Below are 15,854 nucleotides of genomic sequence, written 5' to 3'. Positions count from 1 at the left end.
TCATAATTTCTAGTTACTTTCGCAGCATAATTTGACTTATCCGCTTTTAAAAGGGAGGAGAAAACAGTGCAGTGATTTATTTCTTGCCAAGAGCATGAAACTACTGAAGGGACTTTTAGTAACCAAAATCATTTTTCTTTCAGGTCACATTTTCAGCATTTTGCACGTTGATGGGCCAGTGCAGTTTGTTTAAGGGGACATACACACACAGTTTCTGCCAATCTAAGGTGAATTTTGAGTACCAATAGAGAAGTGTTGATCCTTCATATCGCCGAAGAGTCTTTAGATTTGCCAGATTTATAAAAGACAGATACACTGTACCTACTCTTTCTGAAATATACACACACACGAAATAGATCATGCCATTATTCCTGGATAACTCTCGATCCACTATACGTTGGTGTTGTTCACATTATATGCACTTGTGCGCCGATTGCCTGCAAAACACACACATTTGATGCAGTTTCACTCGCCGCCCGCCTTTCCACTCGTGACCGAGAACACACACACACACATTTGCAGAACTCTGGAAACACAAACTGCATCCCCTTCTCTTAACGCTGGGTTATATGTGAAGCAGAACAAGCTGATCTTTCCCCCACACCAGAAACACACTTCTTTAGTGAGATTGTTGATCTCATGGTCAAAAACAAAATGGCATCACCACCGACGGCTTCTGTAACCGAAAGAAGCTTGTTGATGAGCGTGCTCTTGCTCTCGCTCTGGTTGGTGTGTGTGTGTGTGTGTGTGTGTGTGTGTGTGTGTGTGTGCGCGTGCACACTCATCCTGAAGAAGTCTGTGAATTCCACCCTTTATGATGTCATACATTTACATTTAGATTTACATTTACACTTTTATCCAAAATGACTTACAACTCAGGAGAACAGGAAGCGATCCGTCAAGAAGAGGCAACGAAACACAAAAAGTGCCCCAAATACTAAGATTTGTATACCGCTCAGAGTAGCAAAAACCAGAAAAGGGAAGAAGAAAGGAGAAATAACGGAGGAAAGAGTTTTTTTTTTTTTTTCATTAATGTAAGATTAAGTGCTCATGGAAGAGATGAGTTTTTACCTGTCTTTTGAATAAAGCGAGTGATTCTGTCGTGCGTATGGAGGACGGAAGATCGTTCCACCAACCAGGAAAAATGAAAGAAAAAGTTCTAGAGAGGGATTTCATGCCTCTCTGTGATGGGACCACAAGCCATACTTGGGGGAAAAAAAACTTTCCAAAGTTTGTTTGAATCCTGAAGTGTATTTGGCACAGAAATACTCCGAATACATGAAATAACATTAGGAACCCACCCCCTGTTTTTACTGTCTGATATGTGAAATGGCATAGAAATTACACTGTTCTGAACATTTCTACACAAATCGATATATCTATGTCATTAAGAATTCATGGTCATACCTGCCACTCACCACTTACCTCACACCGCTCGTTAATTAAGCAGATTATGTCGTTGATTGGACTTGATTGGAGATCATGCTGGTAGTTGTGGCTCATAGGGACTAAAACATGAATGCCATCTTCACTCATTCTACGCCAGCGTTTTTGAAAAAAGTCTCCAGTAGAATTTTACTGCAGAAAAATTCATTTTGTCAGTGTGAAATAAACAGTTATGGAGATGTAGAAATTAAGTTAAAGCTCTAGTCTCCTCATGAAAATTCAGAAGAAAATCCACTGGTGCCTTAGTGACGATTTTGCTTAGAGAAGCTATCAATCATGTCATCACACCCGCCATTTTTATAGCATCAAATAACTAACTGAAACCAAATTTATTTATAAAACAAACTCTTGAACTTGCATCAGCGTGATAAAAACGTCCTCAAATCCTTCGAAAATAATTATTTGAAGTGTAATTTGATTGTTTAGTTTGTCTCTCGTCCACTGGATTACTTGGAGATGGCGTGGTTTGTGACTTATTCTGGGACCAGCCATCTTTCGTCATTTTGGCTTCACTTTTCAGGACATTTGCAGAACACTTGGCAGAAACACACACACACACACACACACACACACACACACACACACACACACACACACACACGATTTACTGCCTGCGTGCACTATGTATGACACATTTGTTTTATAGAGCTTTATTTGGAGTTTGCATTTAAAAAAAAAAAGTTTTATTTAAGAGGTGCATCTGTTTATTCACGTTAATGCATTTACAGGTAGATCTTGAGCTTTTGACACACATTCGTGTTGTGGTAATCAGCTTAAGTTGTAAAGGCAGTATATTTTATTTTCTAAACTCTTTGTTGTATTAATGTTTGATTTAAAAAGGGAGTTTCTTTTGGTTCTATATGTGAGCTTTGCTCCTCTATATGAGAGGACGCTGGTGTTATCCTCTGTATGTCCTCCATCTATAAGTCTATAATGTGGATAAATTTGGTTTGTTATTGCCGGCGGGCCGGTGGAAATGCGTGATGTCATTGCCGTGTCACATTCCCCGAGGCCACGACTGGTACCTGCTCACGCGTACACTTTCTCTGCCGCACAATATACTATTTTTAGCCCCGTCCTGAAACGCTCCAGGGGCCTGCGGTAGATAAAACATGTTTGGTTTGTTCATGACTCTTACGTGCTCAGTTTTATGAGGTGCTCTGTATTATTAATGCTAAGCAATAGTCCCGTTGTATAAAGGTGTTTGTGTATTAATACGTCTGTCTGATGAAAGCTAGAGTCTTACAGCGCGTACCCAGGAGCAAACAGAGAGTATTAAAGAAAAAGTTAAGAGGGAATGCCATCATTTACTCACCCTAATGTTCTTCCAAACCTGATTTAAATTCATATGATAGTCAATTGGATTTCTTTTATGACTTGTTTTTTGCCACTTTGTAGCTTCTCACTTAACTTTTATTTTATGGAAAAGCTCCTTTTGTTTTTCACAGAAGAAATGAAATGAGTAAATGAAAGGATTTTCATCCATTATATCCTGAATTTGTTTCTGCTGTACTGCGGTGAAGGCGTTTCATACTGTACTGTAACGCCCAGGTGTGATCTTAGTATGGCTCTTCAAAGTAAAGATGGCTTATGAGTGTCAGTTGTTTAGAATATGGTTCAGTGTGTAGTCTCAGTCTCAGACGACCCACCCAGGACCACCCATAGTCCTTTTACAGACCGTCTGCACACAAAACTAGAAAGCAGTTGCTGTTAATGTTATTGGCCTGATCAGATCATTTGGATGATATATTCAAGCAGATATAATGTATTATTTCCTTCAGCTGAGATGGTTTTGAATTGCTTGATATATGATTGAAATCGCTTAAAAATTATAACGAGAACATCATATTTGTGTGCAGGGTGGGAAATTAGCACCCGCCACCAGCCAGTGGTGGGTATTTTTTCAAAGTGGTGACTTTGCCGTCTATACCAGCCACAGTGGCGGGTGGGTTGTAAAACATGTTTATTGGTTGGGTGCTCCGATCGATCGGCAACCGATCTCAATCGGTCAATAATCGCGTTGGGATGATTGATCAGTGGTGTCTAAAAAGGCCGACCTCAGAAACCGATCTAATGCTGACGACACAAAGACGCGCGCCTGTCGTGAGAGCTATAGGGCATGACATGCAGCGGCACAGTTCTCTTTCCGGCACGGGTAAAACAATTAAAATGCTCAAGGTGAGGTACAAGTCATACTTCTGTATTAAATAACTTACGAAGTCATTTGAAAACTTTCTGTGAGACGCAATTTCACAAACAGAGCGAGTGAATCACCGCGTGCGCTCTCTCTCTCTCTCTCTCTCTCTCTCTCTCTCTCTCTCTCTCTCTCTCTCTCTCTCTCTCTCTCTCTCTCTCTCTCTCTCTCTCTCTCTCTCTCTCTCTCTCTCTCTCTCTCTCACTCTCTCTCTCTCTCTCTCTCTCTCTCTCTCACTCTCTCTCTCTCTCTCACTCAAAGTGCTCAAATGGCTTCACATCAGCACATCGCATCTGCAACTAACATAGAGGTGCACAGTTGACACAGGAGTTGCCACTTGCACAATCGAGGCAGTCACTAAAGTTTATCATTTGCATTCATTTTTAAGTCTAGCAGCCAAACTGCTCAGCACTCGCGCACTCTCCAACCGATAAAATACAACCGATGGACTGACAATGAGGTTCATGCTTTAAGTTTATATGCGGAGGGCGAAATCCAATGGGAACTGTAAAGTTGCGTTCTGTCACTGGACTGATCTTCACTGTACTGTAGACCACGTTGGAAACACAGACAGCAACAGGTCTGAGGGGGAAAAAGTTCCTGGGACAAATTATTCTGAGTCATTTCGGCATAAATTTAAGTTTTACTGAGGTTACGTAATGACGGTTACGACATGGCGTGAACACAGCATAAGCTTTTTGTTTTGGTTCAGGAGGAACTGTAAGGGTGCTTTCACATCTCTAGTTCGGTTCATTTAGTCCGAACCAAGGGCAAACAATTATACATTGTTGCATTTTTCAGCTTTTTTGGTTCCTTTTCACACCACACTGATTGCTTTGGTCCGAACCTGTTGAAACGAACCAAAACGCAAGCATGTGACAACATCCACATCACTCATTGGCCATGGCGTATTTCCTAAACTGCTTTTTGATTGGTCAGAATTTACGTGTGGGAAAATTCCAGCAGAAGAGGCAAAGCCAGCAAACTATAATAACACTATGGAGAGACGACTGCGCGGGCTAGTTTTGTCCCTGGCCATAATCTACTACACTGTGTGTATTAACCACAGTATGCAAATACCTTTCTATAATGAAGCGCGGATGCGACGTGAAAACAACGTTCTAATGCACTGCAGACGGCGAACGTGCTTCGCTCATCACTTCAAGAGGAGGCGTTCATTAATTATTAACTCTTGACATGCTAATCTTCCCGAAAATATTGCTAACGATCTATCAGGTAATAATGTCATGCACACAATGTCAGCGCAGCCGACTACGGCAGCTGGTTCAGTCCAAAAATGATCAGTACTTTTGCAGTTGGTTCTGTTCGAGGTCGGATCACGTTCTCACCACAGACGAACCGCTCCAGAGTTCGTTTGAAAGCGCACCGAGACCACCTCTTCAAGGAGGTCTAGGTACGCTTGTTTGGTCCGCTTTTGGTGCGCACCCGAGTGCGATTGCTGCTTTCAGACCTGACCAAACGAACCGCACCAAAGAGGGAAACGAACTCTAGTACGATTCAACCGAACTAAATGAGTCAGGTGTGAAAGCACCCTTAAACGCTGTTTGTGGCGCTCGTTGACTGACTTTAACTCTGCATAGCCTCATGTTTGCACTGATGGTGTGTGATGTCTGCGCGGAGGTATTCAAATACATATTAACAGGCAGGTAGGACACATCTTTATGCTTTTCCTTTCATTGCACTCGGACCAAATGCAATGATTAGACAAGCATTTTTTTGGGGCCTGAGACATATATCTATTTAGACCACATTGATTGCTATCAGGATGTGACGAGTTTCAATCAAGCTTCCGGTTATGATTATGAGGTAATGCAGCTCTGTTTATCATATTAGATGCATTTAAGTGTGTTTAATGATGTTATGACGTTACTCTGTGCGTTCACTTGTTCACACTGCTAAGAGTAAAGCGCTCCTGCCAAATAATACCCGAAACCAAGGGTAGCGCAGATATGACGCAATTGACAGGCAACTCACTAAAACGCTATGCTGACACGTCCCGGCCCTTAGATAAATAAGCAATTTTCTCACAATTTACAAATAGTTGGAAACATTTGGGATATTGTAGGTACTCAACTGAACAAAATATATAACACTGGCCTAGTGGGTTTTGGATATTTTACTGCAAAAATACTACATAGTGCACCTTTAACTAGTCTTAAATAATGGGACCTTACTTTAAAGTGTTACCCACACATTTACACTAACTGTGCATTTATTTGAATAGGTTGTTTCACACCAGATATGGCGGCTTTATCGCTTTCAAATTAACTCGCCACTCAATGGCATTAAAAAAACGAAACCGACTGTGATTGGTCGCTTCACTTGTCCTGTTTAAGTAGGTGAATCTTGGCCAGCAGACTGCAAATGCACTGTGAACCAGACTTTATTGAGTTTAATTTGACCTCCTGCTCGCTTTAGAGATGAGAAACAGCTTTGTTGTCTTTTATTTTAAGCATGTGTTGTATTTAGTTCTGATGGTATCATCTCGTATTCTGTTTAATGTTGGTGAGAGAGTTGTAGGCACTGAATCTCTCCTCTTTTTCGTCTCTCTACCACACCCAGCACTGCACGTCCTGTCTCGCCATCAGTGTGATGGAATCTGAGACGGACAGATTGAGTCGTGTCACATGCGTGGACATTAAACCAAGTCAGAGCTGCAGGCCTAATCAGTTTAGCCGCTTTAGAAAGAGAAACAGAAAAGGATTGTCCAGTGGTCATGATGTCATGAAGATCCTGGCCACTCCATCATGGCAGAAGATTGTGATTGCTTAAGATGTAAATGTTTGCTGTTCTCTGTAGGACTTCATTAACCCACATGAACCACACAAGACTTGGGCTTTCCTGTAGCTCAACCAGTAGAGCGTGGCACTAGCAATGCCAAGGTCATGGGTTCGATTCCCAGGGAAAGCAAGAATTGATAAAAATGTAAAAAGTGTTCCTTAAAAATGCAATGTAAGCCGCTTTGGATAAAAGCGCCTGCCAAATGCATAAATGTAAATGTAAACAAGACTGCAACCTTATTCATGCAACTGTTGTATTACAAATATACTACAAATATATATTACAAATGTTTTTGGCCTGTTAGAAGTTTCTTAAACCTCAGAGGCCGAAAAGTTAGTTAAATTAGTTTTAGTAATCTTTTTTAAAAGTAATATTTACTTCATTAATAATTAGCTTGCATAATACTTGCATATTGGCTGTTTATTAGTACATATAAAGCACATTTTAATGCCTTATTCTGCATCCCTTAATCCTAAACTTAACCACTTCAACAACTACTGCAGTGAACTGAGTTTGAGGCAAAGGTTTCCCAAACTAAAATGTGACCACTTTTTCCAATTTTTGTTCTTATTGAAACATTTTCCCTAAATGTCTACACTATATGCCAAATATTCAAATTATATTTGATGACTTTGCTTAAAATTGGGAACTATTGTAAATATCACAATTATAATGCTTTTTAATTGACTTTTATGTTTCCTAAAAATTCCTAAAAGACTGAAGTTTGTTCAGTCTGTCCACATTAATGAATTGATTCAAAACTTTGACTCAGTGAATCATTTTCATCAGTACTGTTTATTTCTATATATGGTTATATTGCTGCATATCAATGAAAATTGTTTAATGTGTTCATTTAGTGAAAAGCAACGCAGAAAAACATTCCAATATTATGTGAACTAGATTTTACATCTTAATTCTTTTGAATCTGCTCAACTGCAATGACTGTTTGAACAACATTTAAAAAAATAAAATAAAACATTCAAAGCACTCTTAAATATCAAGATGAAAAAAATATATGCATAAGAATTTTTTTTTGCTACATCACCCAGCACTAATTTGCACACATTTTCTCAGGACGTGGGCAACTGAAATAAATGACAGTATAAGACCTCTCAGCTAATTAAAGCTCATGAATTTCACGTTAATTATTGATTCTGAGCATGGCGCTGTGCTGGGATGTTGGGTGTGGGCCGCGGGCAGGGAAAAGGGCACCTGTTAACAGCTTGTTTCGGTGACACTGGCATTCGCAGTAACAGATGTTTTGCCTGAACTGAACGAGGAGCGAGCATTTGCTTGGCTTTTCTCTGGAAGACGAGAGCTCTGCTGAAATGTCCTCCGGCGCTGAGCTGTGTCGTAGCGCTGCGGTTTTGGGGAGCATGTAAATGAGCCCCTGCGGCGCTCAAGCATGAATGAAAGCAGACTGAGGTGAGAAGACACCGAAACACATTTGAGAGGGATGTTGGCTTGAGCGGTGTGTTTTAAATGTGTTTTTCTGTTTTGATTCAGTGACTCAATAACGCTTGTGTTTAGAGCTGCACAATGAATCGTTAAAAGATTGTGATCCCGATTCAAACACCCATACAGTCTCATTCCTAAATTACAACGATTTAGCTCTGTCTATTAAACCTTTGAGGAGTAGAATCACAATGAACATTCAGATCTGTGTTGGTGCTGCTGCTCATCCAGAAAAGAACAGTTGTCATGTTTAGGCATGAAATGGCTTCAGTCTTTTAAACCACACAGTATCATTACAATAATTCACGTCTTACAATAATTCATAGTATCACAGAAGTACTGGGATAAAAGTTTGTAGTTCAGATATAAACACTGATCACCTTTTGAAAGTAACTTCATGCTTTAAAAAAAGTATAGATTACATTGTTACACCAGTAGACAAGTGACTGTTAAAAAAATTATTTGTCATTGAATCATTCATTCAAGAGATTCGTTCATAAACACTGAATCATCCAGCAATGAAACAAGTGAAGTCTTTCAGTGAGTCATTGAATTATCCATTCAAGAGATTCGTTCATAAACACTGAATCATCCAGTAATGAAACAAGTGAAGTCTTTGAGTGAGTCATTGAAACATTCATTCAAGAGATTCGTTCATAAACACTGAATCATCCAGTAATGAAACAAGTGAAGTCTTTGAGTGAGTCATTGAATTATCCATTCAAGAGATTTGTTCATAAACACTGAATAATCCAGTAATGAAACAAGTCAAGTCTTTGAGTGAGTCATTGAATTATCCATTCAAGAGATTCGTTCATAAACACTGAATCATCCAGTAATGAAACAAGTGAAGTCTTTGAGTGAGTCATTGAATCATTCATTCAAGAGATTTGTTCATAAACACTGAATAATCCAGTAATGAAACAAGTGAAGTCTTTGAGTGAGTCATTGAATTATCCATTCAAGAGATTCGTTCATAAACACTGAATCATCCAGTAATGAAACAAGTCAAGTCTTTGAGTGAGTCATTGAATTATCCATTCAAGAAATTCGTTCATAAACACTGAATCATCCAGTAATGAAACAAGTTAATTTTTTATGAGCGAGTTATTGAATCATTAATTCAAACATTCAAAATAATTCTTTAAAAAAATGTATACTGCAGCAATTACAATTTTGTCAGAACCCGTAGTAAATGACATGTTTTGTTTAGTTGTGCATTCAGAATCATGGAAGCATCGTGATCTCTATTAAAAAAAAAAAAATGATTGTGGTTCTCGATTACAATCGTGCAGATTTGCAAATGCGCAATTACATTTATATTCACAAAAATAACAATTCATAGATACACAAGTATGTTTTGAACATTAATAAATATGTGTATGTGAATGAGGTGATTGTTGAACCTGCGTTTGCAAACCGTGGATCAATCTGGATTTGTTGGTGCCTGTTTTGGAGGATTTCCTGCCAGGCTCCGATTTACAAATCAATACTGCGCAATGCGACTTGAATTGTTTTGCATTTGTCTTATTTTGTGACTTTTGATTGTGCATTTTCAAATCATATTTTGTGAATATGAATTAGGTGGGCTTGTGGAATGCTGTTTGCAAATATGAATTTGTGAATCATATTTTGAAAAGACCCCGTGCTGAACGAGAGGTTTGTGTGAACACACTGAATCTACAGGAACTCTTGTTAATAATGTGTGTGTGGCACTGAGATGAGAGAGATGAAAGAGTAATGAGAAAATGGAGATTAATAACAAACTCCCCTTCATCTGTTCCTTCTCATGATGATAACATATTCATACCTGCACTCTGCTTTCACTCCATACAGACTGATGAAATATTTTGTCATTATTTACTCACCCCCATGTTGTTTCAAACCTGTATGCTGTTATTTTTGAGCTTTATGCAGCTCTATTGTAAGCCAAATTATATTTGTGTGAGGAACAGACTGAAATTTGAGTGATTTTTGCTCATAAACTCTCACATCATAAACCTGGCATTTTAACACTAGGTTTGTGCCATTTCTTTTCATATTTATACTCTCTTTTATTTAGGCTTGTTCAGTCTTTTAGTGGTTATTTTTCTCTTAACCTTCTAACACTCATTTCTTTGTTCCGTTCTTCCTTCTGTTTTGTCATTCAGTGTTTCTCTGTGTTAAGGATGTGTTCAGTCACATACACACAGCTGCCGCATCCTAAGGAGAGTGTGTTATTAAAGTCCAGTAGCAATGTTGACTGTGTTAATTTTTGGATTAGTGTTGGTCACTCGTGTAGGATTGTGAATCTCGAAGCTTCTTCTTTAAAAACAAATACAGTTTTGAACCATGGAAAACGTAATTGTTGGATTCTCCACATTCTTCTACTGATGTGATCAACAGTTAACTTGAGCACATGATTCATTGTTTTTGCAAAGTCTTTGCAAAGCACATTTTTTTGTGGTGTGTGTATATACATAAATGAATCTGTTGATTTAAAGATTTAAGAAAGATCTTTGGGGTTCAGGGAATTTGTATGTTTGTTTTAAAAAAGTTAATAAAGAAAAAGATGCATAATTTACAAAGAAGTCAATTCTAGTCAGCTTTACTTCTATAGCACTTTATACAATACACATCGTTTCAAAACAACTTCACAGCATATACTAAGAAAATAACTGAATCAATGATGCAAACTTCATCAAATTTTAGACGAGTTTAAATTCTGCTGTCTAGAAGCTCTAAAAAAAGACTCAATTCAGTTCAGTGTTGATTCAGTTCAATAACTGTAAAGTTCATCAATAATGAAACAAGCTTAATTAAGATATAAGCTGAAATCAAGGGTAACGCAGATATGATGTCATTTATAGGTGATGCACAGAGGCGACTTGTAAAAATCTTGTTTATATCATTGTTTACATGTCTATCTGGTGTTTTATAATATGCTTAAAGAAAAACCATGTGCAAGTTCATCCGTCAATTGCCAAGCATTTTCTCCTTAAAACTAGGGCTTACCCATGACAGTCTCAAAAAAGCGATTTAAAACACACTCTTTCTCTCACAGTCACAAACGTAGCTGATCCTGTCAACTTGCAGGGCTGGGCTATTCATGTCCAGTCAAAGGTTTTTTGTTACCAACGTGTTTTTGTATAGAGCAGTCTAGCCAATCGCAAACATATTTGTTGATTTCTTGAATACAGTGGCCAATCAGAGGCATGCGTTTAAAGGGTAAGTTCACCCAAAAATGAAAATTATTTCATTAATTACTCACCCTCATGTCGTTGGACACCCGTAACACCTTCGTTCATCTTCAGAACACAAATGAAGATATTTTTGTTGAAAGCTGAGAAAGGCTTCAGAAAGGCCTCCATTGGCATTCAGTCCATTCCCACTCACAAGACCCATAAAGGCACTAAACACATCGATAGAAAGCACATCTCACTACAGTGGCTGGACAATAACTTTACAATGCAACAAAAATAGTTATTGTGCGCACAAAAATCTAAATAGCGACTTTATCCACCACGTCAACATTATTGACGTGAACTCGACGCATGCGCGAGAATATGACGCAGATCCGCCGTTCAATGCATGATCCAGAAGAGGAGGAACCGCTATCGCCTGAGTTCACGTCCAAGACCTCCATGGAAGACAATAGCTTGGCAGATAAAGTCCTTATTTGGATTTTTTTTGCGCACAAAAACGATTCTCGTCGCTTCATCAAATGATTGTCCAGCCACTGTAGTGAAATGGGCTTTGTATCGATGTGTTTAGTGCCTTTATGGGTCTTGTGAGAGGGAATGTACTGAATGCCAATGGAGGCCTTTCTGAAGCCTTTCTCAGCTTTCAACAAAAATATCTTCATTTGTGTTCTGAAGATGAACGAAGGGCTTACAGGTGTCCAATCACATGAGGGTGAGTAATCAATGAAATAATTTTCATTTTTGGGTGAACTAACCCTTTAAGATCAAAATCCACTCACCTCTCAAAACGGCATCATCCACTGCGGAGTTGTACACACCAAGTTCTACTAAAAGTATTGACACGATGTAAATACGAGACATGTTGTGCATGTAGAGCTTCACTGATTATATATTATTGGAATTTTGTGAGACTACGAGTGATAGCGCTTTAGTGATTATAGGGTGAGCACTCTGCACGCTTTCTAAGCTATAATCCATTCAGAGTTTAAATAAATTGACTCACGGATTGGTTCTCGAAACTGCAATAAATGACATAGCGATAACCATTAATCCAAGATTGCCACTTGCTATTGTGTAGTGTTTACTACTTCAGTTAACTGAGTGAAAGTGGAGGTGGTGTGATTGAGTGAAGGCGGGGGCTAATTAGCATATTCATGGTCTCACGCATACTCAATGAGGTAAGGGAGTAGAGTTATATTCAAGCCATTTTAAGACATGAAGAAATGTTTAAATATGTATAATCAAGATGAGTTTTAAGGGGTACAATTAGTGACTGTAGGGAAACATTAAAGGGTAAGTTCATCCAAAAATAATATTGATGTCATTAATGACCCACCCTAATGTCGTTCCACACCCGTAAGACCTCCGTTCATCTTCAGAACACAGTTTAAGATATTTTATATTTAGTCTGAGAGCGTATGCAAGTGTATGCACACTATACTGTCCATGTCCAGAAAGGGAATAAAAACATCATCACAGTAGTCCATATGAGACATCAGTGGGTTAATTAGAGTCTCTTGAAGCATCGGAAATACATTTTGGTCCAAAAATAACAAAAACTACGACTTTATTCAGTATTGTCTTCTCTTCCGGGTTTGTGTTCAATCCTCAAATAAAGATTAGAACGGTTATGAATCAGCGTATTGATTCATGATTTCAGATTTTCACGAATCAATACGCTGATTCATAACCGTTTGAGGTCTTACGGGTGTGGAACGACATTAGGGTGAGTCATTAATGACATCGATTTCATTTTGGGTAAACTAACCCTTTAAGTGTCTTTTAGTGAAAAAAGACGCTTCAGAGGTGGAGCGAAATTATTGTTTTTTTCTTTAGAATAAGATGCATAAGGAAATTCATGCCCCCTGAACATGAATTCAAGAGTCAGTTTGGGGTTCACAATGTTTTGCATGAATCTGAATCATGATATTCCTTGTCTGTCCCAGCACTTGGGTCTAAATGACTGCACTGGTGTGTGTCTGCGCAGATCCCGTGAGGTCTGTCTCTTTTATTCACCCGTCTCTCTCTCTCTCTCTCTCTCTCTCTCTCTCTCTCTCTCTCTCTCTCTCTCTCTCTCTCTCTCTCTCTCTCTCTCTCTCTCTCTCTCTCTCTCTCTCTCTCAGAGCTGGCCGGTCCAGGCCCCTCCCCCGCCACTCAGGAGTTGATGACACGCTTGGGGTTCTTGCTGGGCGAAGGCATCCCGGGCTCCACGCGCATACCTATGGACGACAAGAATGAAAAAAAGGTATTTTCCGCAGCTGCTGCCAGAGTGAGAGAGGGAGACGGTGAAAACTGTGAGGATTAAAGCTGCATGTTGCTGTCTGTCAGTTTGAGACAATGAAGAGCATTTCAGAGCCGGAGTGTGTCTGTGCACGACCACAGTAAGTCATTCCCGTTTGCTCCGAGTCACTGCATCGCTGACGGCGTTCCTGCCGATGAGAAACTTGAGTGCGTTAACTTGAGGTCTGGTCCAGAAATAGTTCTGTTCTGTCAGGGTTTCGTTTAGCCTTTGGATGATGAGATAATTAGGCTGAGGCTGTTCAAGCGCCCTTCATGTGCGAAAGGCTTTTGTTTAATAAGTAATAATCGCTCGTCGCTCTGGGAATCGCACGCAGAAGGAAGCAACAATGTGTGTCTTTGAGGATTGATAATGATCTGATTTGCGTTGTGTTCTTGGATGATGTTGTCCAGTGGGATTCAGTGAACGTCTTTAATCTGTTTCATCAGACTGCCTTTTGGAAGTTTGTTTTAAAGGAACTTTCATCTGGTTTTGTGACCTTGACTGACTCTCGGTGATGACTCACAGGGTCTGCTTAGATTGTTGTTCTGTGAGAGCAGGACCTTATTTGTTTAATTCAGGCTGTTTAACAGGCAATGTGACGGCATTTAATTGTATTTTGTGTTGATCTATTATGTTAAATGTTCAAAAATATGTAACAAAAAAATTCAATCAGTTTTCGAAGTAAAAAATGTCAGGTGTGAAGGACAAAAAATGTAAAATAAATAAATAAATAAAAGCTAAAACCCTTTAAAAAAAGTTATTTTATATATATATATATATATATATATATATATATATATATATATATATATATATATATATATATATATATATATATATATAATTTTATGGTTTAAGAATTTAATATTCATATTTAAATATCAGCTATTATTATTACTTATTTTTTGTATTACATTATTTTTATAAAACAAATTATTTTTAATTTCTTATTACTATATATAAAACTATATTATTTAAAACATTATTTAATTATATTTATATTATTATAGTTAATAACAGTGAATATTTAAATATCAATGTGGTGTAATTAACTTGCATAAAGCCAATGTGTTGTCATGTAACAAGAAACCCTTAAAACAGGAAATGAAAGGAAGCATTGATGATGGTCAGGTGAAAGGGCCTTTGATGAGCTTCTGCTGGATAAAGAGAAATATTGGGATTGATTTAAATGTGTGCTGTTGTGTATTAAAATCAGCATTCATCTAATCAGTTTTTTCTCTCTCATCTCTCTTCTACCATTCTATATAACACAGATGTTTGTATTATTAAACTGCTACACCAGCCTCCGTTAACATCATCATATATCTCTGTTCTCCCTCGGCAGTGTCCAGTAAATCAGGGCATCAGCCCATGCTCTACTCTGACCAGCAGCACGGCGTCTCCATGTACGGACAGCCCCTGCTCCACCTTAAACAGTGACAGCAGCCGGCCTGCCGTCGGCCACCGCAGCCCGTGTGGAACCATCACCAGCCCCAGCTCCACCCTCGAGAGCAAAGACAGCGGCATCATTGGTGAGACACACACACACACACACACTGGACACACACACCTTACTTTGAAATCAAAACACATTTCTATTTAAATAGACCAAATCTATTTATCTGTTGTCCATCCATCTATCTATCCATCTATCCATCTAATATTTTTGTAATGAAATATTAATATTTAAATATCAGCTAATATTATTGCTTAGCTATAGTACATTATCTTGAAAAAATGATATATATATATATATATATATATATATATATATATATATATATATATACACACACATACACTCACCTGAAGGATTATTAGGAACACCTGTTCAATTTCTCATGAATGCAATTATCTAATCAATTAATCACATGGCAGTTGCTTCAATGCATTTAGGGGTGTGGTCCTGGTCAAGACAATCTCCTGAACTCCAAACTGAATGTCAGAATGGGAAAGAAAGGTGATTTAAGCAATTTTGAACGTGGCATGGCTGTTGGTGCCTGACGGGCCGGTCTGAGTATTTCACAATCTGCTCAGTTACTGAGATTTTCACGCACAACCATTTCTAGGGTTTACAAAGAATGGTGTGAAAAGGGACAGACTGATTCAAGCTGATAGAAGAGCAACTTTGACTGAAATAACCTCTCGTTACAACCGAGGTATGCAGCAAAGCATTTGTGAAGCCACAACACGCACAACCTTGAGGCGGATGAGCTACAACAGCAGAAGACCCCACCGGGTACCACTCATCTCCACTACAAATAGGAAAAAGAGGCTACAATTTGCACAAGCTCACCAAAATTGGACAGCTGAAGACTGAGTAATATAATTACACATTATAGTAATGAGAAAATGCTGGGAAATGTGAATTTTTTTTATTTATTTGGGGGGTAAAATGTGACACTCAGTAACTGAAAATCTGCCACACCATCACTCGTTTTGTTTCTTCATCACCTTATTAAAACACCCCCATCCCATCATCCTCTGCAGCGCA

At 38.6% G+C, this 15,854-nt stretch overlaps 1 protein-coding gene and 1 non-coding gene across 3 annotated transcripts in view; both read left to right on the top strand.

Moving 5' to 3' along the window:
* tanc1b (tetratricopeptide repeat, ankyrin repeat and coiled-coil containing 1b) overlaps nt 1-15,854 on the top strand; it is a 237,498-nt gene that overhangs the window by 108,145 nt on the left and 113,499 nt on the right. For both annotated transcript variants that reach the window (XM_067444607.1, XM_067444606.1), the window contains exons 5-6: nt 13,203-13,324; nt 14,706-14,892. In XM_067444607.1, coding sequence (XP_067300708.1) covers nt 13,203-13,324; nt 14,706-14,892 — 309 coding nt within the window. The remainder of the gene's footprint in view (nt 1-13,202; nt 13,325-14,705; nt 14,893-15,854) is intronic.
* Nucleotides 6,497-6,571, top strand: trnaa-agc (transfer RNA alanine (anticodon AGC)). The gene has a single exon. It is a non-coding gene; the product is annotated as a tRNA-Ala (tRNA).

This window comes from Pseudorasbora parva, chromosome 5 (assembly GCF_024679245.1).
Source record: "Pseudorasbora parva isolate DD20220531a chromosome 5, ASM2467924v1, whole genome shotgun sequence".
Lineage (NCBI taxonomy): Eukaryota > Metazoa > Chordata > Actinopteri > Cypriniformes > Gobionidae > Pseudorasbora > Pseudorasbora parva.
This window is presented reverse-complemented; position numbering and strand designations above follow the sequence as displayed.